The 27,704-nt window shown below is 34.8% G+C and overlaps 1 protein-coding gene across 3 annotated transcripts in view; it reads right to left on the bottom strand.

Annotated features, from left to right (window-relative positions):
* AP3B1 (adaptor related protein complex 3 subunit beta 1) overlaps nucleotides 1–27,704 on the bottom strand; it is a 163,521-nt gene that overhangs the window by 51,754 nt on the left and 84,063 nt on the right. For all 3 annotated transcript variants that reach the window (XR_012621587.1, XM_074812298.1, XM_074812297.1), the window contains exons 15-22: nucleotides 22,973–23,149; nucleotides 17,529–17,715; nucleotides 16,437–16,567; nucleotides 14,167–14,278; nucleotides 12,615–12,771; nucleotides 9,693–9,867; nucleotides 2,148–2,220; nucleotides 1,178–1,299 (exon numbers count right to left, since the gene is read on the bottom strand). Coding sequence is in view for 2 of the 3 variants with exons in the window: in XM_074812298.1 (XP_074668399.1) it covers nucleotides 1,178–1,299; nucleotides 2,148–2,220; nucleotides 9,693–9,867; nucleotides 12,615–12,771; nucleotides 14,167–14,278; nucleotides 16,437–16,567; nucleotides 17,529–17,715; nucleotides 22,973–23,149 (1,134 nt within the window). In the remaining variant the exon portion in view is untranslated. The remainder of the gene's footprint in view (nucleotides 1–1,177; nucleotides 1,300–2,147; nucleotides 2,221–9,692; nucleotides 9,868–12,614; nucleotides 12,772–14,166; nucleotides 14,279–16,436; nucleotides 16,568–17,528; nucleotides 17,716–22,972; nucleotides 23,150–27,704) is intronic.

Raw genomic sequence — 27,704 nt, 5'->3', positions numbered from 1 at the left:
GTGAACAACTACGCATCAGGTAAAGTTACACGGATTGTTACTGCTCTGCTGGAAATTTAAATTGCATCACAATTTTCTTAGATAAGGCTGATATCCAACACATTATCTGAAAGTCTACCTTTTCAACACCAAATTTTAAAGCCTGTAAATATGAAACTGAATCAACAGCTAAAATCTTTTATTTCTTGAGTCAAATCATTCATGCAACTCCTTTACGTAAGAAGTATTTGATTTTGCAAATGTATTGCTCCCAAAGCCAGAACAAAGTACTTTATCAGCAATTATTAAAGTTGCAGTGTAGGTTCTATATACCAGTCTCATTAGAAACAAGGCTAGGCTAAAAAAATGCCTGTGCCTCTGGTATTTTTTCTGGTCACTCCCACCCACTTTCACAAGGATAAGTATCCTATGTTATACTGCTGCAATTCCTTACTAAATTGCAAATTTAAATTGGGCACACAAAATGACTGAAAAAAAACCCCAAAACCAAAAAAGAACACAAGCTACTATCCCTTTGCCCAACACAGCAATGCCCTCTACCTCCATGACTTTGCTAACCGTAATTATACCTATAGTTTTGAGATTCCCTAATGGAAAGTGCTACAGAGCAGGAAGTACAAACAGAATAAATTATGACACATACTGATACATCACTGATTGTAAATCTATACCCTTTTTATTTGCACCCAGGGGCTCTGCTTCATATACTCATGAAAAAATATTTCCAAGTAGCAAAATGTCATAATTGGAGCCATGTACAGAAAACAAACAGGCTGAGGATTAATGGGGATGTGATTTTCTTGTAGTTTTATTTTTGATAGTGTAGCAACTAAATGATTTGAAAGATTTGTATAGTTCAGATACTTATTTTACTTATTTCGTGAATTAAAGTTTCCACGAGGCAGAGAAAAAGACAAAATTGAAAAAGAAAGTTGAAAATCCTTGAAGGCATCCTTCTCAGACATGCAATATTCATACTTTTCTCCACATTTCAGAATGTAATTAGTACAGATAAGAAAAGCTGTCAGACTTGCATGTAAACCAGAATTTCATACAAGACCTTTATAGATGAAAATACTTTTAAAAAAATCACGTTAATGACTGCCTCAAAAACATGTGAAATGTTTAAATTAAGACACACCCCCCACTTCCCACCTCCTTTTTAAAGGCTACTTACATCTATGACTGATGAACTTGACAGACTTAATCCCTCTAGGTCTGCTGTTGAACTTGGGGACAAAACAGCTGCTATAGGAACTGCCACTGTAGGAACTGCCACAGGAGTTGTCACAGGACAGACTAGAAGTAAAAGGCAATTGATTTAAAAAAAACCCCAAAACCACTAGGAAGGACAATGAGCTATTTTTATTAAGTGTAAAAAGGTTTTACATCTTGATCTAATTATTTTATCCTTCTATATATGTTTCTTAATAGCAGAAGATTATTTTTCATACATATGACCCCAATACTCAAACAATGAAAATATAAATAAAACTGATATGTATAGACCATGTTATTTACATTAGAAATATTTTGTCCTCCTCTCCCATTTCTTCCTCTATTTTATCCTTCAGTCTGATCCATAATATGCAGCACATTTTCAATTACAAGCTATGTGCAAAGTACATATTAATGCAACTGTAACATGTGTTGCACCTATAGAAGTAAACTTGAAGAATGGCACTACAAAGCATAGCCAAAAACCAGTCCCAGCTCTACCCTACCCTTCCAAGATTATGTTTTAATCCGTTCTTCAAAACTGTGATTTTTAGTATCTAATTATAGCACCACAGTTGGTTCATAGGTTGCACAGATGTTGTACAAGTAACATCCATTGACAACTGAGAAAATAAGCCCGCTTTAAGAGAAAACAAGTCAAGACATACAAAACTTTCCAAAATAAATGTTTTACATACCAATACATTCTAAACTTTGAAACTTTTTCTCAGTTCTAAAATAAACAAAATCACGAATTGTAAAACTTATGCTTAAAAATAAGTTCATAGTCTAAGCAATTTTTTTTTTTTTGGTCAGGAAGCTGGTACGATAAATTATCATCATCAACGTTTCAGACATTTAAAATTCATTGAATTAACTGAATTGAGTTTATGCCATGGGAAAAATGAGGCTTTAATCAAGATACTTACAATCATCTAGATCTAAGAGAAACACATCTTGTTTATTTGGAGCTTTTCTATCTTGTACTGGTTTGTCTTCTTTCTGTCAAAATATATGAATATTTTTTCTTTTACCACATCAGCAAAAGAAAAGTCTTTAATACTTTTATAAAGCAAAGTGTATCTTCTCTGCTGTTCAGGGCTCAGCATTCAGAGAATTTACCTAGTGAGAGAGATTTCTTTATACAGGTAAGCTGAACCTAAACTCCACATTTGAGTTACATCTACTCCTCTGAAGCTCATGTTTTTGTTTAGTATTAATAATAGTTGCTACTCAAAGAAAACTTTTGGACACTTCTGTTGAGACCATTAAAATAGAGATAGAAGCATTTTTTTTGAAGACAAAAGATTTGGTACTAACATTTCTGTTTCCATATGAAAAACAGGACAAAATCCATTCAATAAGAAAGCAGTGTTATCTGCACTTACCTAGTAGCACGGAATCCCAATCATCTACTGGGATTTTACTTAACTGCTGGACAAATAACAAAACGTTGATTTTTGTCACAAAAAAGTTACAATTTTAAGCCTTAAGATGAGTTCCAGTAATGATTGGTAGTACTTTAAGTAGAGCAGTAATTGCATAATCCTGGTTACTTGGCAAACAGAGTATGTCAACAAAATTTGTTTCAGTACAGCTAAATAAAAGTTCCAAACAAATTTAGTGAGTGTCGGTCATACCTATAGAACATGTCTAAACAGTGATGATCCAGGACAGAATTTAATATGTCACAGCTCAATAGGAGCTCCCAGTAGGGTGGTTTAGTGAAAAGGATTCATCTTTGGATGTAGCCAGAACCTGGACATGTTACCCGCTGGATGCTCATCAGACATCCTTTTTGTCTGGACCAGTTGAAGAACTCCCTCTGCCTTTGCTCTCTCTGGCTCACTCACAAAAGAGAAGACTTTGTCATTCTTGCAGAGAATTTGTCAACTGCCTTTAGACCTTAAGACACTGATGACTATCCAAGGTATTGCAAGTAAATGAAAAACAGCCCTTCCAGGAGTCAAATTCTGTAAACCTTCTAGTTTAGCAGTTTCCTCCCCAACAGCATGTGACAGCTAAATGCATATACATGTATTAATCTTTTACCTTTTCTAATAAATGAATAGGTCTAAATAAATTAGTAAAAATCCGTATGACCATCAGGGCCTCCATTTCTTGAGCATTTCTTGCAAGCTGTCACAGTCTCTTTAGGCACTCAGGATAGGAATTCCTAGAGGAGCTTTGAGTCCTTTCAGAAACTCAACACCTAGAATCACTTTGACAATCACCAGAGAGTAAGATTACCCTTCTTTTCTAAAGGTGCATTCCCTTTCTTCTAGTCTCTCAACCTTATGGTCAGTTGCAAACTAACAATAAAGCTGAGTCTATTTTTTCCCAATTTCCAGTTCCCTCCAGAGAACATGGAAGAAACTAGCTAATGTTCTCATTATTGGCAGCTGTTGATGTTAATGACTATCAGGCTTGACCTGAGCCAAAATGACATTGCTCATCATTCTTTCAATAAGCCCATGGCTCATATAGACAGTAGTCACTTATGTGATCATTACAGATGTGCTTTAGATACTCTGGGAGTAGAAGACTCTTGTGGACAGAGAAGAATGGAAGCCACTATTTTAAAAATGATTTTTAAATCAACATACTTCAGTGATCCTTATCACTATGGTATTTGAGTGTTTTACTGTCGCTTATTTATCTGAAACACAAAACTCCTCTGGACAAAGGAAATATTACAAAATATCTTTAAAACAGTGCTAATGCTGTTCCATTCCTTATATGCCTTGCCCAGAATTAGTGAGGGACTCTGCTGCAGAACACGGTCTCTTGAGTACCATTCTGCTCACAACTATCAGACTTCATCTTTCTCTTCCAGTGTGATTATTGGCAAGTCATTAAGCTTGTTCTGGCTATTTTTAAAAAAAATCTGTGAAATAAGGATAAATAGTAATCCTCATAAGATACAGGTTCTACTTGAATTACTCATGTCTATGGAGTGTGAGAGAAACAATTTCATGACAATTCTTTTAATGAATTCCAAGTCTTTTTATAGCACCATTTGGTGAATATTTAGCCCTGAATAAGGGGTTTAGCTGTTATGTGAAGCACCTTTACTATAAACTATGTATCACAACTTTATTTGCTAAACCACAAACTCTTCAGACACTGGAACATACTAAAAGAGAACATGGTTAAACAAAATGCAAATATATTTAAAAAAAACAAACCTCAATTTCCGCACTCTTTCACTCCCTACACCTCACTTATCCATAAGATATAGTTCTATCTTCAACTATGATTAAGGTTCAAAGGTTATTTTTAGCTAGAGTTCTATATTTGCTAATTATTCCAGCAGAGATGGGATTTCTCCATTCCCTTTTATTATGCAGCCAATTAAAGTCTATAAAAAGTGGCTCACCCACATGAGAGGCTATAGCACAACTATGAGAATTTTGAATATGCTTCAGTTCTGCCAATGGCAGCATTGCTAGGTCAAGAGGTTTAAAAAAATTAGGAGTCAGAGTCAAGAAATCCTCTTACTGTTAATCTGTTTACTGAAGACAATTAAGACAGAACATCCTGTGTCACAAAAAACACCAACAGTATGCTTCAATTTGTTTCTTCTATTACTTATTTTGTCATTCTTAAGTAGTTACTAAGTACATATCACAAAGCTTGGTATGTAATTTTATCTTATAAAATGCATTTCTGCACTGATATTATTTTGAATCTACTACGTAATATGTCTTTAAAAATGGGGAAAAAAATCCTTCAAGAGAATTTATTTCTTACACTTTAAAATAAAATGGTCATAAGATAAAAGTACAGAATCATTACATCAAGGTAATGCATGGTAAGAAAAACTTCTACTGCACACTTTGTCAGAATACTGTACTTAAGTACATCAGTTTGCTGTAAAAAAAACCAACTCAAAAGCAGAAACAAAAAAAAACCCCAACAACCCTACCATCTGGGAAATGTAAAATCAGAAGCTAACTAAATCAAGATAAAGCTAATGTTCAAATTTGATCACGTCTTATTTTCTACTTCAGCCAAGTGTGTCAAGCTTAAGTAAATACTCAGTTACTTATATGTGTGTGCATGCATGCTATATATACACATAAACACACAGGCATTTTCATATTTATACGCATATTACTATATATGGGTATATATATTAATTGTGTGCTATTCTGTACAAAAGATCAAAGAAATCTATTTACATGGGTCTTGCCTATTGCAAACATGGTTATTTTTTAATTTGGTTTTTCCAAGAAAAGAAAATTGATTGGCTTTCTAGGAATAATAAATAGCCAATGACTCCAACAGACACTACCAACAGGTATTTCTATTGAGGGAAAAAGCTTTGCATTCCAAATCAAGAAAATAAAAAGGCTCTGACGTGTCTGGCATTTCTCTGTAACATAATTTTTTATCTTTTTTCTTAAAACTAAGTCTACAATATAACCCAGTTTCCTACCAAGAGAGCCCACTGTGGGAAAAGCAGAATACTAGGCAAAGAAGTTAAGCTATATTCCATCAAACATTTATCCGTTTGCAATTCATCTTGGTAATAGAGATAGAACCTGGTAAATGCATATAGGACTTGAAGCAGGAGATTTCTCTTGCTCAATGCATAATTCATGTGCTCCGCCTGCAAAGTGTGTAAAATGAGAATTTCACACCGCAGCATAAGCCATGGAGCTGCAGAGAAAAGGCAGATGAAATAATATTTTGCTGTGCGAATTTTATTTCTTATCCTCCCAATATTTATACAAAACCATCATTGACAATCCAAATGCATTGACAGATCACCCACTGTTTCCATTGTGTTAGCACTTGAAAAGAGATCAGGCAGAAAGATAGACAATTTGTTTTTGTATATTTTTTAAATAGTGGATCAGGTTTTTAACAGCTGAGTGACTGTATTATACTTGTATAAGGAGGTCACCAATAGCTGATTTTAAAATCCCACTGTAGAGACACCTACTTATATATGCATCATCCTCAAATCCGCATTTTAGCTCTATAGTGTTTATGCTTAACATAAAGTATGTATCCGAACACCTCAAACTATCCATATTTCAAAATTATATAAAAGACTGCAGTACAAGAGGGTAACTTTTCTATTCACTGCAGCTTCATTACAGTGAACACAACAGCTTTTCCAAAATGATTCTTCAAGAGAAAAAATATGAAAGCATTAATAATATATTCAGGAAAAATAACCTGAAGTTTTTGTAACCTATTTTAATGTTAGTAAATGCACGGATGTATGCACAAATTAAGCTCCCATGTGAGTGTAATCAAATCTATCTTATTATGAAAATTCTGTTGAACATGGCAATGGTGCCCAACAAAACATATAAAATGCTAAACACCACCCAAAACATCAGCTATGTAACATACTTCATGTGTGGCAAACCGAGAAACTATAAAAGTCAAGCTTACTAACTACTCCTCTTATCAATATGTATTTCAGAAAATCTTTTCTTTTTTTTTTTAAAAGGAAAGGAAATCCTAATGAATAATCTCCCCATACACACTGACCAAATCAGGAGTACCCTGTAGCAGAATAATATAAGCAATGTCTTTTCCAAAAAGATCTATCAGAATAAAACCACACATTTCTGAGACCCTGGCTGAAACTGTCTGCTTCCTGGGTGGCCTGAAAAGAAGTCAGGTAGGAAGCAGAAAAAATAAAAGATTTTCCTGGAAATAAAATTAACATGGGTGGTTTTTGTAAAATGTACCTCCTCACAAGGGCTCTATCCAAGACTTTATCTATAATGTTCTTTAATGTTTGTTAACAATTGCTTTCTTTTCCAGCTTGGAAGGGCTTATCTAGGTTATCATCAGTTAGTTCCACCTATCATCACAGTGCTCAAAACAGGTCTCCAAAAAATCTATTAAGCTAGTTAGCATAACAATCACCTTTGGCACAAAATACCTCTGATTCTCCCCATCACCCCCTCATCCAACTACACTTCTGAATATAAGCTATTATCAGAAACACCTCAGGTATAAATGCAGGCATCCAACATGGCTTATGGAAACTTCATGGTCCTAGAGATTAACATAGTACACTGAAATAGTCCTCTATCTTCAAGAGCATTAAATTAACTTCCCCTCTGCCTCCTTCATATATGACCACTATTGATACAGTCCATCAGCCATAGCTTGTTACCCTTACATTAAATGTGCTAATTTCTTAATGAAAATGAATTTAAGGAACATAGACACTTAGCTTTTGCATACTGAGCTCTATGCTATCTTTTCAAGAAGCTCTTCGCTTTTTTTCTTGCTGCCTTTAAACCCATGCATATAAATAAACCCATTGCTATTTTTTGTGATGTTTGAAAGTTTTGCAGTTTTTCAGTTCTACCCTTTGACGCTGATCAAGTCTTCTGTCAACTGCTTATAAATACTTTTTGTTTCTAACACATTTCTTTTTAGGTACTTCTTAACCAAGTAAGACTTCAGGACTACTGCAATATTTTTTGTCTTCTCTTAAAATCCAAGGTCTTGAAAATTTTCCATTGACTTCACAAAACAAACCCAAGCTTCCTGGACACTCTGGTTCTCATATTTTCCAGTATGTTTGACTTCACACATTCTCAACTGCTGTTTCAAAATACAAAAAGCTTCTTTATGCTAGTAGTCCTCACATATCCTGGGAAATAACCAGAACAGTTTAGATAACTGTAGTGAAAGGAATCATGAACAACAGCATCAATATCCTGAGAAAAAGGACAAATTTTTCAAAAAGAGAGAAGACACTATTGTGCAAACACGGTTTTGCAGTGGCTGCTCAGAACTAAGGAGGTCAGAGTACCTATTACTTTCTGGTGACAAAATGCTGTGCTAATATGAGAAGCTGCAAACTGTTAGAATTAATTCATGTCCCATCTAGCATCAAAGGAGTTTATTCTGAGAGGATTTAGGTTACATTTGTTGCGCTACCATTTTTTGGCAAGATCTAGTTTGGCTGCTCTACTAGAAGAAACTTTGACATAAGTGTGTCACCCAGTGTGGTATTTGGGCAGGAAACAATGATCAGACCATGGAAACAACCATGGAAACACACCTCTATTTCTCAAATGCTACAGTCCCACTTCATCTTTTGTTCTACTTGGTAGAAGAAGGGAATAGATTAAAAGTTAAGGTTACAACTCAGAGTTCCTAGGCAGACCTATAAAGTTACAAAACAAGGACCATGTACAAACCAAGTTCAACATTTAGAGAAATAGACAGCCTTACCCCTTCAATTAAAGGAAATGCACACCGAAACAGCTTAATAAAGTTACAGCCTTCCCTCTCAACTGTTCAAAACACATCTGTCCACCAGCTTCTACCATTGCATCAAATGCAACAAATGATGACTGTTTTGACTATTCAGCACCTATACAGGAGTCCTGACCGAAATGTCTGGGCTTAATTTAAAATGCATCGGAACATCACACAATTTTCAAAACTTCTGAGCTACAATTTTACCCTTCAAATTTTTTATAAAATGCATAGAAATAAATGCACAGGAAATAATTGATAACAGAAAAATAAGTTTCAGAAATTCTTTCACTTTACTACCTTAACAGATTTAGCATAAAATTTTTAAAAGAAAGGTAGGTATACAGAAACCAATTCATGTTATTAACATTAGTTCTATAATGCTAGCTTGACTATAATGAACTTTTAACCTCTTTTTCTTCACTAAGGTAAGCAATTAAGATTTAACTGACACATGAATGGCTCTGTTGAATAGTTTTCCATCTTCACACATTTCCAAATGCAATTTAAAAAAGACATATTTGAAAGTTTGCTACTCCATAAATGTTGCAAAAAACCTAACACAATTTGAAGTAACAGAATTCTTTATAAGCTTTATTCCTATGAAACAGAGACCAATAAAAAGTTGATTACTCATTAAGAATATTAATTTTACTAATCTATGTATACACCTCAAGTATACATGCATTAACTGCACTATTCTCAATTTTAACAGGAAATTTTAAAACTAAGTGAGTGGTTCTACTAGAATGTCTTCAAACTCTTAAGAAACAATGTATTAACATTTGCTTCTTGGTTTTGCTTCCTGTTAGACTCAGTTCCTGTAGTAGTTATACTTTTAAGATACTTTTAATATAATTATTTCAATATTATTTTAATATAATAATCATCAGGATATTATTTTTGCAAACTATCCATGTACTATGCTTTCACCAGTTCAACAGTAATCTGAAAAATCAATTAGGTTTTATTCTTCATCTATCTGGAGTAAAAATATAATAGAATTAAAACTGAAATATGCTTTTAGTTATAAAATGTTCTTACTTGCTTGAATTATCAAACTACTTTGGGATTGATTTTTTTATGAAAGCTCAAAAATTTTTTTCAGAAATTGTTTTTTTAGGTATCTATAAAATCACTACCCATCTCCATTCCTGCAGAAAGAAACACGTATAGATGGTTAGATGCATCATCTTTTATAGAGCTTTTTTAAAAACATATTTTACCTTACTAGAGGTAGCACTTCCAGATTTTCCAGACTCAGAGTCACTTTTAGAGTCTGATTCTGACTTGGAGTCTGGAGAACTTTCTTCTGATGAAGTGGACTCTGTATCAGAGGAACTGGATGTGCTTCTCTTTTTGAAGATCCCCTTTGCTTTCTTTTTAATGTCCTCTGAAACACTACATATTGAAAAAAAAATGTTAAGGGACATGTAAAACCACCAAAGGAATCTGCTTAGTTAATACCCTGCATTAACATTTCAAAGTTTTATTAAATGAGCTTTATGTCAGTATTTCTTCATGATACACAACTCAGCTAAGTTGGCAGAAGTAGTAGCTTATTTAAGGGTACACAAAATTGTTGTATCACATTACAGAATAATTCATCACATATAGTCTAAACCAATGAAACAGCCAAACAAAAAATATGAACATATTAAGTATTTAAAATATTATTTCCATGCATCCAGCTTGTGACATTTCAGAAAGAAGTGTAGACACCCTTTTATATAAAGGAACTTTCAGACTCCACCTTTGATTAACATAATCTTGATTGGTTATAAGATAATTTGCAAAGTAATTTTGCTTTAAAAAAAAAAGCAATGCATTGAATTTACTTCTTCGTTAACTCTTCTAAATCAAACCACCTAGAAATAAGACCTACAATATCTACAAATATTTTAACCCATTAAAGAGTTTATACAAAAGAGCCATTACATGCTGACATTTTTGGTCATATGGAGTATCTTACAGCTAATGGACTTCAGAGACATTATTCTCCACACAGTAAAGTTCTGCTCACCCTGGCAATGTTGGATTATGTTGCTCTGTGCTAACAGCCTCTGAATATTATTAAAATCTGAATTGTTTGCTTCTAATACTACTATACCAATTAGGAGATCACCCTTTTGTCTTAGAGGGAGTTACTACCTAGAAATATGGCAGCAAATGAAATTTGTTTTCTAATAGTTATCATGGAGCAGATAAATTAGTATTGGCACAGAGAAAAAGAACCTTTGCTCTTGGATCTGCAGGCAACCATTTTATACTTCCAAATCAGGTGTTTCATATACCACCTGAATCAGCTTCCTCCCCAAGACAATAAATTGGCTACTAAAGTGCTTGAAGGATAACAAGGTTAACAATAATTAAACAAATCCAGACCACTCAACTATTAAGAGTCCCTTTGGGCTCAAATTAAGCTGTTATACATTTTTGCTTAGCTTCAGGAGCAGTACAAAAGAATGTACCATGCTGCATTAATGTTTGAGATAGCAATGTTTTTAGAAGGGAAAAATACAGAGAAGGGGAATTGAAAAAATCTAGCATGACAGAAAGGAAAATAGGGCAATGACATCTTCCTCCCAAGAACTTCACAGGACTGAATTTAATCAAATTTAATTAAAATTATTAAAAATCAGTGCTAACATTTAAGCCATGCTAATAATTCCTACCCATGTAACAGAAGTTGAAATCAACCCCACAAATTTTAGCCAAACATTTTTTTTCTGAAAGCAGCAAACCTGAAGCTTGCAAAGCTAAACATGAAACAAGAGTACACATGACAAAACCAGTCTAATACAGCATATCTGATTGTTAAAATCATGGTGAAAAATAAGGTACTATAAAAATTACATTTCAACATGACATTTAAAAACTTGTTTGAGGTCAATCAGCTAAACAAAAATTCACTAGCGTATACTGTTTAAAGTTTCTTCTTCATGATGTGTAACACAGGTACTGACAAAATTATCTACATTTTCTTCATTGCCATTGAACAGAAGCTGTAGTTGCATCAACAAATAAGTTACTGTGAACCCATTATATAAATGAAGTTGTTTTTCAACCATTTAGCCTATCTCTAAAACTAGATTTAAAGATTAAAAGTGTTACTTTATTGTGTATCTGCCAGTTTTGATAGGTAATCATTGTTTACCTTACTGCTTAAAATTTCAGATGTTATTCTAATGAAAAGAATTTACTGGTAACTAGCTTTTTAACTTTGTGATGATGAAAAGCCTGTATTAATTTAACCTACAGATTTCATTTGTTCTGAACAGGAAAAACAATATAAATCACTTTTAAAATCATTAAATTCTGACTTAAATTAATAAAGTCATAATTAGGGCATTATGCTGTGTTTGTTATGGAAGTGGCAAGGCGAGCTGCTTTAATTACTGTCTGTAATAAAAGGAGCAGAGTGCGTACTGCGCCCCAATCAGTGCTGTCAGCCACGACTGAGCTGAGCTGCAAACTCATCAAGTGAGCTGGCAGCAGACTACAGAGTAAAGGGCGATCATGTCTGCAGAGGCCACTTGCTGACAGCAGTGGAAGAAACAGATTCATACAATCCAAGGTATTAGCCCCAATTACTCAAAATTTTAATGATACTTTAATACACGATAATGCTGTTGATAATGGGCAATCTTAAAAAGCGCTAACACTTAAATATCTTATGACCGTTTCCCTTCACAGCCCTTGCCTCTAATATTTGGATCATAATCTTTTTAATATAACATTATTTAGAAAAATCAATTGTCTTAGTTACATAATGGAAAAATGTTGAAGGACTTAATTTTAGCTCTCAGCAAAATTGCTGCAAAAGGTAATTAAGTGTTTCACACAACTGTTTGATCACTTATACAGCCTCCCAAGGTTACATCAATTTTCAAAAAGCCACCCAAGATTTTACTGAAGTCAGAAATTAATTCCAAACATAAGAGTAGTTTGATTAATGAAAATATGTTTCATCAAAATTCCGTTCATACACTGAATATTACTGGCATACACTGAAACAGGAGACAGCACTCCTTGGCCAAAATACCCCAAAAAAAAGCCTAATTAAAGGCTTAGCAGACTGTTTACAGGAAGATTGCCTTAACAGGTAGTATCACGAAAAACTAAAAACCATAAAAATGCATATCCACCTTTCAGCAGCAGCTCTAGATGTTTTGTTTGCAGTACTTTCCTTGCTGTCTGATTCACTGTCACTCGATTCTTCACTGGAAGAGGAACTCCCACTACTCTCATCACTGCTGCTTTCCTCCTTATCTTCCTTCTCATTTTCACTGCCAGACTCGCTCTCTGAAATAAAAACAACTCTTACATTTTTTTTCTAAATATCTTACATAATTAGTATTTTCGGAATCCAAGTTTGTCCTAAATAAAAAAATGTTTTAGTATTTTAAGATCCAACTGCAGGCTTTAGCATTATTTACCCTTTGTCAAAAGCGGGCAATATCACTTTCCCCTAACATTTACAAAATTTTGTTGGTTAAAGACTAGTCCTCTTCAGCCCACAGTATTATACTTTATCAAATTAGAAAGACTAATAGTAAAATAATTACATGTGGATTCTTCAGAATTACATAACCTTATCATGAGTTGGAGATGACCTCAAATTCTCTAATCTATACATTCACTTAACTGCAAGATTATCTTTTCAACCAATTGCTTAATTAGATAATCTGTTCTTATCCTGATAGTGATGATGATTGAATCACTGCTTTAAACAAATTATTCATCCTCTAATTAATCATATAGCTACCAAATATTCAAATATCTGAAGTGAATAGATTCTTTTCTTGCTTCAAAGATCATTAATTTCAGTGATACAACTCCTAAGCACTTCTGCATATTTCCTCAGTGTAGGAATGAGATGAAAGAAGCTCCATATTCAGATTTTAAGGTGCTCCTCTTCCATTCAACTACATGCTGATAATTCTTTTAAGTCTCTAATGACAAACATTTTCTGTGTCTAAAGCCTGGACCTGGGAGAATGATGTTCTTCACTACACCTGAACTATATTAACATCTGCTGAAACAGCTGTCTTGGGGAACTGCCTATCTGGCATTAAGTAGGAGACTGTTCTAAAGAACCTTTGCTCACTGAACTTGACAGGCAGCTGTCAGTTATCTTCTCCATAATCACCCCCATCAGAATAAATAGAAAACATTGTGTAGAACTTAAGAGCAATACTACAACATAATTTACTGAATAGACACCATGAAAGACTACACAGCTAAACAAGTTTGGCCATTTATCAACACAGCAGCACATGCTATCAAAATCGTACTTCACTGACAGTGAATTACAAAAAACATTCAAGACTTATGGTTCCCAACAACCAAGCATATGGGCATTCTTCCCTCAAAAAGTTAGGTGCCTTTAGTTTTAATTGAAGTTACAAACTGTCACTACTCTTAGTAGACTCAAAACAGGATGAAAATAGCACGCCAGCTTTTTTAACTGAGAAACAAAGCAATGTCTAACTCATTTATTAAACATACAAGCCATATCTGTAAAATTAGCAGTTACTGCACAACTACAGTGAATGTAAAACTTTCCCCCGATTTCCTGACTTTATACGTGGCTCTGTCTTTTTTTGAAATTTTTTCCAATTCTTTTTAAGTAGCCACCAGTTCTGAAGATACAGTTCTCCAGGCAGTGGAGATGCAAGTTGCTTTCCAAACACCTACTTGATGAACTGGTATTGGTAGACTCATCTTCCTCCTCTTCTGATTCAGAGTAGAACTTTTCTGTAGGTTTCTCTTTCTTAGTTATACCTAGAATTCCAGTCCATTCCTTTGTCTGTAAATAAATTTCAACTTAAATTTACTTTTACAACCAGCAACCCAACACAGCAAAGAAAAATCACTTGCAGTAGTAGTATTAACCAGTTTCTAAATAAATCCTCTAAGCAAGTCAAGAGAAACTATTAAATTTCTCTTATTTTACACAATTAGGAGAACTAAAAGTTTTGTACATACCTATAAAATGTGAGATATGTCTGTTAGAGAGTCTAGAAAAAGATTTACTAAGGCAGATTAAAAGCATCAGTAACCATAAATAAATTTCTATGCCAAAAGAACCTGAAGTCTAAGAGTTTTATCTCTAGATCCAGCTGTATTTAGCCTATGACTAGAATGAAGGGTAAATATGGCTAGTCACCACCTTTATCATTCGAAGTTTTAAGGGGAAAACAGATGTGGACCCAGTAGGCAGCAGAAGTTCCAGCAGCCACAAAGGAATTGTTACTACCAAGAGAACACCAGAATGTGACAATATTTTGGCCAGACTTTCTTTCTTCCCATACCCCCTATACTACTAGAGAAGCAGAAGAAAAACTCAGGCCTGTAAATATCAAATAGGCAGACAACTATATAAACAGAGTGGTACAGGTCTGCCTCGGTGACTGCGCTGATCTGGACTAAGACTAACTTTTGAAACAGCTCTAACAGTGACTTGCAATGGTGTACAGCTCTAGAGATGCACTGGATTCCTCTTAAACACCAAAAGTTGCTAAAGCCTTGTAATGCTCCAACCAGCAACTGGTGTTTTAAAAAGCCAGTATGCTTTTGCATATAAATGCCAATTTAATTGTGGATTGCAGCTTAACAACTCAGCTTCACTCACGTACATTGTGTAGGCACAAGCAGTATTAGAGGAACCACAAAATTAATGACAATGAGATGACCGTTCTCCAAAGAAAATACTTCCAAAAAATCATGGGAAAAGGATTTTCATGTTTGTTTTAAGGTTTAAATGGTTGGAGGGAGATATTTTCTGTTATATTGTAGATGGATGTTACTCCATTTGATCAATTTCCTGCAATATGTTTTGTTTTTATGGATGCTGGCACCTTTACACATTCTTTCATGCCAACCCTATCATTTACAATCCCCTGTTTGAGCTGATTGCCTTCAGATTCTCCCCATAAAAGCTTTCAAAAGTTTGTACACAAATACCTCTTTTCCTGAAATGTATAAAGAAGGTAGACAAGTAATATTAAAGTATTAAGGAGAAATGCCTGTACTACCACATTGCTGTTCACTGGTTTCTGCAAGTCATACCTATTTTTTACAATTTTCTCTACCCATTCTATGCCTAACATCTAATAGGCAAATTAATTCATGTGCAATTTACTGTAGAAGTTGGCTCATGGCAAGGACCATGGGTATACCTGTTACAACGACATACCTCCAGGAGCACCATCAGCACACTATATTCCAATAAATTTACATTTCTGTTACTGTTCAATAGCTTTCACTGACATTTAGTAGGACTCTGGTACCTGATGCATAAATCACAACTCCGATACCAGAACATGACTTTGCCTCAAAGTTTACAATCCAGTAACAAAAAGCTATTGGTAGTAGACAACCAGCCCTGTAATGTCAACAAAAGACTAGTGCACTAACAGATTATGTTTTCCTGTTATAAACTTCCCTAATTCTCTCCAGATGATCTGAAATGTAAACCCTGGTCTCTTCCAAACTTTACACTTCGAAACATACATCATTTTTCCCCCTGCCACTGCCTTTTGTTTATATTACCTATTTTTTTCTGTTTAGACTTGGATTTGTACATGAACAAACCTCCGCTCACCTCCTACTTTGGTAGTCCAGCTACTCTCATCATTAACAGCAATTAACATACTGCAGCACAGCAAATGTAACAGCTATGAAATCGGATGTGAGATGGAGGGGGAAAAAAGCCCATTTAATCCACAAGTGAAGCAGAAGTGGCCTACAGCTGATCCGCTCCTCTCATTGAAAAGAAATGAACAAGAATCATGCAGGTTTCCAAATGTTCCGTTTCCAAGCTAAAATAAGCAACATGCATGTTCACATGCATCGATGTTTTTCAGCACAGCATACAGATAGTACCTAAATACTTGTATTTTTAGGTTAATATTCTATATTGACAAGTGCCTTCAGCAAAGTTTCTTTTAAAGATGCTGACGTACCAACTCAGCTACGTCAACATTTCTGACAGAAGGGTCAGGGGCCACCTCTGGCCAGTTGGACAGCTCCAGGTAGCCGGTGGCTCGGCTGTTCAGTGTGTGAGACAAGGTGCCAAGCTGGAAATGATCCCGATCTATGAAAAAAAAGGAGGGAGGGGAGAAATACACAAACACCATGAGCTCTACCACAAAGAGCAATCTTAATCAGGACTAAAGGTAATTGCCATTATATTACCTCAAATGTCATGGAATAAATATAAACTAGGAAGCTCTTCATAGGTCAGAAAACTGATTTCAGTCCATAGATTACAATAATCTCCCCCATAATGGTCAATAAAAAAGCTAATCAGTCAGTGTGTTTAGAGGTGTTGCTCTGAAATGTAGCTTCTCTAAAAATTACTTTACTGTGAATATTAAGAATGACAGCAGAGTTAAACAATCCATATACATGTCTTGGCACAAACACATCCAGAATTTTAATAGTTTTTCTTCAAAATGGAGCTCCTTTTAGAGCTTCAAAACTGGGACTAAGTAAGTATGAAAATTAAAATCGCAAATCGTCTCAATAACAGAGCATTTTTAATTAAGATAAACCTGATAACCTTTTAACTTGAGAAAAGAGACAATGGTTCTTACCTGTAAAAGGACCGGGAAAACACACAGGGTAAATTATGACTTCGGAGAAAAATAATAAAAACCTGATCTATTGATATTCAATTTATTTCAGATTCATAAAACATTTACAATACTCAAATTAGCAATCTTCTATTAAAATCCAGATAAAAGACTATAGCTGTTTTCCTAAACTGAAGAATAGTTTTCCTCAAAAGACACACCTTCTGTTATTTAAATCAAATTTAAAATCCACATGAATAGAAATGAATCAGTTTGTCAGGGTTTATCATCAGAGAAATGCACTGTGTTTGCACCATGCAAACCTTGCTTCCTGAAAAGCAAATAAGCAGAGCAAATACCCTTGCATATTAATCATTTGTATTTGCTAAGTGACACAATTTGTGAGCATATTTGAAATAGAATAGGCTGCCACATTCCTTTACACAATGAACATTTCCCAAATGATTTTGGCAGTTATACCTTTAAAAGGAGACTCAAGCAATGGGGCAGGTTTCTGTGCCAGAAATATTTTTTTGGCATATTTGCTTAAAGCTCCACTCTTCTCATTCGGAACAATAAGCTGCCTAATAAATCTTGTACGGTCTCTGATGTCGTAGCTTTGATCATACTTGCCGAGATTTAATACATACTGGGTAAGCAATTTTGTCTGTGGAAAAAAACAGGACAAGAACAGAATACAAGTTATTTATGATTATTGATAACTCTGGATAAACATATTTAAAGAGGTAATAAAAATGAATGGTTATGTCAAACAAATGTTGTTCCACAGGGAATATGCATTTCTAAAGCTGCAAATGGAATTCTGCAGCCAAAGCACATGTCCTCTTCTGTATTGGGGAGGTGAATGCTGAGTACTGAGAAGCAGCCATGTGCTAGATTATTAAACTGCTGAAGTGGAAAGAAAGGCATCATTAAAAAAATAATCATATATGGCAAACCCGCTGAAGGGTCTACGTGAGGATAATGAATGTGGAAATACAACTAAAAACATGGCACTCAAAACTTAATCGGAAAAATATGCAGGACATCAAAACATCAGAGGGTATTAGGGGGCTGGCAAACTGCTTCTGCTGAGGTGTGTTTTATGAAGAGATACTGTCCCTGGCATAAGCAGTGTCTGCACTCTGACTGCACTCAGTTACTTTATCCTGAATTATGACCCATTAAAGCAGACACATGAATCACTGAACTGGATTACTGCAAATTATTTGCAGTGCATTTAGCTGTTACTTTTTCATAAAAGCAAGCTGCTGATGCCCTCTAAAAACCAGGATAAAAGACTTCTTCCATTTTTTTCTTGAAGCTTAAAGCCTCCAGTAATATCAGTCATTTATTTATTTATGTAAGAGAGCAACTTATATTATCACAGCTTTTTACAGCATAATAGGACTTCCTAATTTGATGTCTGAGAATATGAATGTGTATTAAATAATTTTAATAATTCAGTTAAATTTTTAAAATTAAAAAGAGAATATAAAAAACCAGGAAGACTTTTCCAGTATCTTAGCAATAACACAGTGTAACCAGAACAATAGTGCTGAACTGACTTGTATCCATTAGATACATTTGAAAGGAGTATGCCACTTTCTTTATATATAAGCAAACAGGAAAAAGAGCAAAAATAATATACCATCATAAGGAAATAAATTTTTAGTATTTCAACTCAGAATGGATGAATAACACAGGGTTAAAAATGTGTTGTCAAGGAGGATTTCTTTTATTTCTACAAAGAAGCAACCTTGCATATATATCTTGTTCATCATGCTATTGTTGTAACCGTAACATAGATTCAAACATGTGAATGAAAAAATACATTAAAAAAAAAGTCAATTTTGTTATGTGCAATCTAAAGATGTAAAAATACTTTTTCAGAATATTGATTAACTCCTGTAAGTGAAATAAACAACAAAAAACGGTTTGAATTTTAACCACATAAGCGCAATGTATGCAAGCATTTCACAAAATACCCTACACTCCCAAAGATTTGAAGAAATTAGTCACATTACATAAGAATAATAGTAAAAGCATAGTTAAAAAACACCTTTCAGCGAAACATTTTTCATTTCTTTTTTCCCTGTCATACCCAAGTATGATTGTGTGAAAAGATATTTTTTCCCCCAAGGTACTGTTTTAGCTCTGGGAAAGGTAAAACTTTCCCATATGTATTTCACAGCTTATTGGCAGCTATTTCTATATCAGGGTATAAAATTTTAAACAACTGCATCAGTCAAAGCATACGTAATCTGCGCTCATGCAGGACTTATGCTGTTCAATCTAAATGGAATTGGAAGGGAGGGTTCCCAGGTAGCATGAATTAAATTAAATGAGGGATACCTCCTGCAGCCTTTGCCATCACTTCTCCTCTGTAAAACAAAACAAGAGTCCTTGCTGTCATGGCAGAAAGCTCAGCGAAACAGATCACAAAGCACAGTGGTCTTTGCTTGTGAATTGCTACAGGGATGGGAAAAAGTTGAGGGCCTTGCTATCATGGTGGGCACTTTTTCCGGGAGAGTGGATGGAATTAGATAAAGAGTTGATCCTGAGAGACGGCATTTTCTTTAATGGCATTGTTTTCTCCATGATCCTTTTCCTTTTCCTCCTCCCTTTCCTTTCCCCTAAAATTTCTTTTCCATATCATCCAATACAGATAAAGACACAACAAATGTATATGGAAGAATGCTCCATATCTGCAAGAAATTTCCTTGCAAGCATCATATATAGTATAAATAGTTTTCATGAAAACACCAAGAAAACACTCTGGTTTTTTTCTTGTCTTATGGCAATGCAACCAAACAGGTAGTGAAACTTTTCCTCATGGAGGTAGTTAATAGAAAGAATTAATTTTAATTACAAAACAAAAAATAAACTAATGAATACACATCAGTTTTTCCAACAAAGGAATGTCCATAAGAAGCCAAAAATTATTTGAGCAAGCACACTAATTCGGTGAAATATAACAGAATCTGCACACCATGACTGCTTCATAGAACAGTAACACAAAGTATTCTGATATATGATATAATGCATTTATTACCATATGTCAACATCGCCTGTTATCTGGACATGCTGATTACATAGGCATAATATAATTTCTTTTATCCCCACACTGTTAGAATCTATTACTATTTTTTGTACATTTTGGTTTGGCAAATATGAAAAGTATACTTCAAGTCATCCTTCAGCAACATTTCTAGAATTTTCTAGTGGCAATAGTTCTATTTAAGGATTAAATGCCTACCCTCTGTTAGCAGCAATTAACCTTTTGGTAGATACTCACTTGAAAAATTTTATAATAAAAGTATCACCAACAGAGGAGGTTCTATAATGGGAGAGAGAAGCTATCTGTCCTCTCTGATATCATTAGCTTGCAGTAACTTGATTCTTTAGATACATAAGATAAGCCTATTGTGCTAAACCACTTTTGACATATCTACGTACACATTAGGACTACTAAAGACTTTTTCTGGTGGGACTCCTACTGTGTTACACAACAGAAGCCCATCAAAATCTCTTTATTCTTCCTGCTATATGCAAGAAACAGCTAAAGCAATTAGATGATATTTTCTGCATCACGCATTCTCCTATATGAGTTCCATTTAGACAGCTATCTAGCACATTCATAAGGATTTTTATGTCCCTAAGTGATGAAAAAAGGAAGCAAGTTTACCAAACGACATAGACGACCAGAGGAAAGCCTGTTCTTACTACATATTCATCCAGGTAGGATTGAACCTGAAACTCTTCCTTAAATTATATACAGCCTTTGAAAATTCATGGGGTGATCATAGGCTTTAAAGGAAAATGGAAATTCTTATAGAAAATCCTGAATCTTAAGGAAAATATCAGCAAATAAAATATTTACAGAAAGGGAAAAAATAACAAAGTCTTACTTCCTCCAGAATTTTGTGCTTTTCTCCAAACAAGATTTAACAAATGAGTTTTACCTGTCTGTCCCTCACTTGGGGAAAGAGCTCTTTTCATCTGTTTGGGTGGTGTGGAGTCTCTCCTGGCTAACCTACCACTACTTTTCAATAAAGTGACATTGTATCTTTGAGATTTTCACAACTCATTGACCTTGGATGAAGCTGATTAAGGATTCAAAAAGTATTATGTGGTGGGTTAGGACAGGAGGGAGAAAACATGGGGATGAGAAGAGGTGGACAGACTGACAACGGAGCAGTCAAGCGTACAAGATTTGCTTTCAAGTTTTGAGAAATTAGACTGAAAAATGGCTGGACTTTTTAGGAACTGAATTAATTCCAGAAAGAAACGTTCTAATACTGAGTGAGTAAAGAAGAGTTACTCCTGAGAATAAGGAAGTACATACAGGAAAAGTGTTGCCAGGTCCTAAAGGCAAAACCATCATATTCTAGTTTGGAAGGAGCTTTGAATCAAGCCAAGTCATCAACCTACTCTGTTAGAATTTTGTATATGAATGGCTTGACCACTTGAGAAGACAATTTACTTTTCCACAACCTAAAACTAAAAGAGAAAAACACCCTTTGATGAAACCCATCATTTAGTAGGCATCTCAGAAGACAGTTTCTTCTGCTTTATCATCATTACTGTATTTGAATAAAGGGTTATGCAACACTTATAATGACAGTTTAAAACGTATTAAGACGTGAAACTGGAAAAAGAGCATCACAGAAATCATCACCTCCTTGTAGGCAATGGATTTTTGGCCAAATATGGTGTAGAAAAGTGAGTATAAAATGACCAAAATTATATGGAAAATTAGTGAATATTATGTAATGGGCCAAAAGAAAAAACTTTAGATAACCAAACCAATCTTGCCTTAGCTCAATCAGTATTTTCATTAAGATGATCACTGACAGAAAGAAGTCACCTTTGTTACTGCTCCATTTTAGACTGTATAAGCAAAGGACAAGTATTCATTAGCTAAATGCATGGCAAGACAGTTCACCTCCCACACACCCTACAGAATAAAGCCTCAGACAGATCAAGTTTGCAGTTGGATATAGCTATCAAGGAACCAGAGGTCACCACAGTTGCAGAGGTACAAGATCTTGTGCTGTCCAAGCTGTTGTAAAACAAAGAGGTCCAGCTGACCAGAAAAGTGTATACATCTCAGACATTATATTTCTCCTACATTTGGGGAAAAAAAAAAATCTTTGATTTTACAACCTTTTACACTAACTGTTGGAATTACAGTGAAAAATTAGTGTCAAGATTCCAGAAAGTGACGAAGTTCACAGTGCTGTCATTGAGAAGAAGAGAGAAGAGAAGAGAGGCAGCTGGCACTTCTCACAGCTATTGTTGTAAGCTTCCTGGAGATCTAAGTTACCTTTTTGTACTATGTGACATTTTTAGATTAGCTTTATTACTAGAGATGATCAAACCACAAGATAAATTGAAATAGTAAGAAATACAGAAAAAGTGGAAGTAGTTACTATCTTTAAGATGTGCAGTCGGTGGATATGACGGAGACACACTGAGGCCTTCTGCTGGCACCTCATTTTAGATATCCTGAACAAAAAATAAGCAGGTTCTTGTTCAAATTGACAATACTCCCTTGAAAATTATGGTCTTGGATCCAGATAACAGCAAATCACATCTGGAAAATCTCCTATCTGATACTAGTAATACAATTTACAAATCTTCCCTATTTATGTGAATTAAAAAATCCACGTTTTCCCCAAGAAAGAAAGAGGCAAAAAAGAGTGATTTCATCACTACATTCACATTTACAATCCAGTACATACTCAAAGACTCATGGTTAGATTTAGTTTCTTAGATTTCTTGAAAACTGATGCTCAGCTTTTCTTCATAGAATAATATGGACTAGTTTTGGTTACTTACATAAAAAATCACCACTGATCTATACAGACATACAAAACTACTATGACTCTAAATACATCCACTTCTGAGTTTAAGCTTACCTGCTTTGAGTTTGTTAAATAGAGTTTTGCGCCCAAATTTAAGATCTGCAACTTTACAAGGTCGTCTTCAGTAGTGAAGCTCTTGGCTGTTTTTCTCAAAACATCAGGTGCGATCTTTGGAACCCGTTCACAGTACTCACCGATGAGCCAGAGAATGCTGGCTCTGGCAACCGGAACCTGAGAAAACATTGCGCACTCTAAGTTAACATGTTCACAAAGACTATTTGCATACTTGTACGTGGCTGTGTTCAGTAACAAGTTAAACGAAATACTGTTTAAAGACAATTGTCGTGCAAGAAATACAGACCTGATACTAAATACTGTTCAATACAGCCACTCTGGTAGACTGAATAGTCGTATAAATGTAAGATACAGATTCTGTTCCAAAAACAATACGTTACAAGTTGACAAGACAAACAGAGCAGGAATGGAAACAGAGGAACACGGAAGTGATGTGTTCATGTTCACAGTACAAGCTGGTGGCAGTTGGGAAGAGAATCCAAGCCTTCGAAGTGTGATTAGGAATTCCTGCCACCAGGTTACACTAAACACCATGCTGAAACAAAACAGTGGGTTTTTTGTGACTATATTCATATAGAAATGGTTTCCAACAATACAGCTTCCTCAAATCCTGCCTATCTACTTTAGAAGCACAAGAATTTCTTTAAGACTACTGCTACCCTTCATTTTTATTTAAAATTTTATGACAGTAAGATTCATATTTTTGCATAAGTCCAAGGCCACCTGAACACTGAATTTTGGAGACACAGGAGTTCAAATTCAGGATTCTCAATTTCTGAACAGGATCTAACGCCTTAACTGAAACCAGTCTGATGAGAAACTTCACACAGGTCTTATTGTTTTGGAACTATTTGACTGTTTCACTGAAATAACTGGCAGTAGCAGTTTTTAGATGAAATCCCAGTGTATGGTGCTGACTTCAAAAGCACAGCACTGTCAGAATGGAAAAGCACAGAAGGAAACAGAAGCTCATGCTCCACGCAGAGTTTAGCTAGAAGTAGTTATTGAGTTAAATGAAATATTACATGCACACTGTTCTCAAAGGTGAACTAGCCTATATTACCTGGTGGTCAAATTAAAAATTGCACCTGTGTTAGATACCTCCCTAAAAACATTGTTCTCTTTCCTTAAGAGGAAGGAAGAAAGTATGCGATGAGAAAACTCTTCTAGACAGAAGCATGTCTTGCATACCATCTACAGACTGTGGTGCTCTCATGTGCTGTACAGACTCTTGTTCAACAGATGTTGAAATAATATGGAAAAAACATAACTGTTCTATCCTATCAAATGACTGACTGTAGTTTAGAAAAAAAAAAGAAAGCTTCCAACTGTAACTGCAATTTCAGCTAATTTTGCTGTTTTTATAAAAAAGTAAAAATTATTTGTACTAACACCTTCCGTTACTCCCTACACTACATAGTGATCTTTTTTAATAAGCTTACACTTAAGCCAGCGCGAGTTCTGTCTTAAGTAAGATTCACAGGAGAAACTTCAGCATTGTGGTTCTCAAAGCACTCATTCTTAGCATCTTTTACATGTTTTAATTATTTTTCCAGCATATGTCAGTTATTCATATATGAATATCTATTTTTCAGAATTACAGTGGGAACAAACTATTAAGTATCCTACCCTGTATACACATAAAATTTGAAAGTACCACTTTCCAGTTACACTCATAAAATGTAGCAGATGCAAGTAAATACCAAGGTTCAGGATAGCAATTCCCAAACTACAGTCCCTAGTCCCTAATAAATAGCCCACTAAGCCATACTAAAGACATACTAAGTGTGTTCACAAGAAATTTTAACGATTAAACATGTTTTACTGCTCAAAAAAGTCTGGGAATAGCTTTGAATAAAATTCTGACAATACCTTCCTCTATACTTCACACTGTTGCAAATACACATACCAACAAAAATATAAACAGGAATATCATCATGGGGAAAACAGTGGACTGCCTCTGCTGAAAGAGAAAACAACCAGATCATGGCAAGACAGAATACAGGAGTCCAACAACAACAAAAACATCCTATCAAGAGATAAATGCCAGTTCTAAACATGGAAAACGCATTTAAGGTAGAGTTAACATAATGTTGTGGGAGTGACATAATACAGTGATTTTACATAAATATATGTAAATGCTGAATGAGATACAGATTTTTTTTTATGAATTGACAAAAAATGTAAATGGTCTTGGAACTTGCAGTGTGAGAGAGGGGAACAAGCTACTGAACAACTGCGCTAAATATAAAAACTTTAAATGCAGTCAGAATATCTTCGCCTGTGAAACGGTAAGACTGATGCCATTACTGTACACTGATTTCAGAAGGGAAAGAGGTTATTTCTAATGTTCCGAAGGTTACACTGCATTAAGACCTCACTCCCAATCTATTATTTTAAATTGGGCTAAAGAATAGTAATTGAGTGGTACATTAAATTTTCCAGTATTGGAGCAGTTCAAGTTGCCTGCTGTACAGATAGATACCTCTAAATAAGAATATATAGGCAACTTCAGATTTCAGTTATGCTAGATTTATTTTTCTAAAATATTTCATTACAGACTTGTTAAAATACTAGAATTCTACAACAGATCACCAAGTGCCACAGTTTGGGCTATAGCCTATTAGAAACATCCCTTTTCCTATTATTGTCTTTTCATAAAGCAAAAATAGCTCACAGAGCAGGCCAATTTCAGTAATAGTATTAATTAAGAAAGACAAACATCAGTATTGTACTCTTCCTAGTCAAACCCAGGACTACACTTTAAAACCACAACGACATATATTTAAATATAGTTAAATAGTGTGTATTTAAGTACAGTGGTTTACTCCTTAAAGCTTTTTCCCAGTTTGTAAAATGTTATTATTAGAGCAATAAACTAGTTTTAGAATGTAAAATAAATAGACTAAACAAAGCATGATTTGAAAAATAGCAACATTGGAAGACAGATGAAATTTCTCATGAGACTCTGCCTTTTAACCAGGTGTTTACCTTACTATGTAAATACTGTATATATTAAATACAATTTTGTGCAACAAGAATCAATATTAATTAGAGACTTTTGAATCAAATCCTGAGTGGAAGCCATTTTAATGAAAAGTGTATGTGTAACTGATGAACCCAATGTTTCTGTGTCACTAGATTCCTTTGGGGTCAAAACCACACAATATTTTCAGATTTCTTTTTCCTTGCTTAAGTCTTCCAGTCCTCAAGCATGTAACACCAAGTGCATGATCCTGCAGCCGTTATTTCCAGGGCATTCAAAACAGCAAACAAGAAATGAAGCTACTTCTAGACCTTCATTGCCTTTTTCCAGTATAGCTGAAATAGGGACCTTGAATTGACAAAAACGCAGGAAATAATACTTTCATTATTCAGCCCTGGTCTGCATTATCCTCAAAGGCAAACAGGACTGTAAATTACTTTGCCTGATGTTTTATTCCATATGCCCTGAGCAAGTGGTTAAGTGCAGTTTTTAAGCCTTAGTACCAGAAGGCAGTTTCTACTGCCACTTTAACCCATTACCTGTCTGGAGGAAAATAAATAAATGGTTAAAACATAAAAAATAAACCAAACAAAAAACCAGCCAGACCCTCTCCCCTCAAAGCAAGACTCTGGTTACTTACAGACGTTAGAGAAAGACACTATAAAGATTTTATAGATCACTCTAAGCAGCACAGTTAAAAAACTATTGTAGTTCAGCTCTAATATTATTACACAACATACTAAAGTACAACTTAAAATCACGAATTCTGGTTATTCACATTTGTCACAAAACAAGGAGATACTCAAATTGCATTTGAAGTCTAATTCTCTGCATCCAGAAGAAAATTTGCATAGCTAGCATTTTTTCACATTTTACTTGGAATCAGAAACGGAAAGAGGAGTAAAGTTGATCTGAAATGTCAGACTGGCAGCAAGAAGAAAAGGTACACAGGGCATAGGAGTAAAATACAAGTGTTGGGCTTTTGTTTTCAAATGGTAGACTTTCAAGGACTCCTCCATTATTTGAACCTCTACACATAAAATTGGTTTTAAAAAGGATCTCCACTGATGACTGCTACCTCTTATATAGTGTACAGGTTTTGTTTAAATTGTGTTTTGTTCAAGTTGAGTATTTGTTTCAAGTTCAGTGTACAGTGTCCCTGGACACAATGTCCTGAAGGCCATGTATTCCTCTCAAATTCTGAATTATTACATAGATATTAGAGCAAGCAAAAAAAAAAGAAAATTGTCCATTAAGGTGTTACATAAAGGTTTAAAAATACATTATTAAAGTGTATCCTAGGGAAAAGAATGTAGCTAGAATCTGAAGCTTGCAGAACTGAAATACATATGAACATATCAATGTCATACCTTGTGATACCTTCCCAACATTGAAGGAAAGTTAAAAAAAGCAAGTCACATCTGCTGTGAAGCCGTATTGGAAGCACATCAATAAGCAGTATTTACACAGGAATACTGCAGAAGAACTTAAGTTTGTTATTGTTGGATGAATGGACAGAGCAGTGACAAAAACTCCCAGTCACCTACTCTAGTAATAAGAAACCAGTAATTAGTAATTCTTAATTGCTTCTATAAGTGACGTGTTTTTCCCCACATATTAAGCTCTTCAAAGTTACATACATCTATCTCATTTTTCCTCCAAATCTGCAACTCCTTATCCTGTCTTTATCCCACCAACAAGTGTTCCTCCACATCTCTAGATCAG

The sequence above is a fragment of the Strix aluco genome, chromosome Z (assembly GCF_031877795.1).
Source record: "Strix aluco isolate bStrAlu1 chromosome Z, bStrAlu1.hap1, whole genome shotgun sequence".
Lineage (NCBI taxonomy): Eukaryota > Metazoa > Chordata > Aves > Strigiformes > Strigidae > Strix > Strix aluco.
Note: the sequence above shows the minus strand (reverse complement) of the source record. Positions and strands in the feature narration are given on the sequence as shown.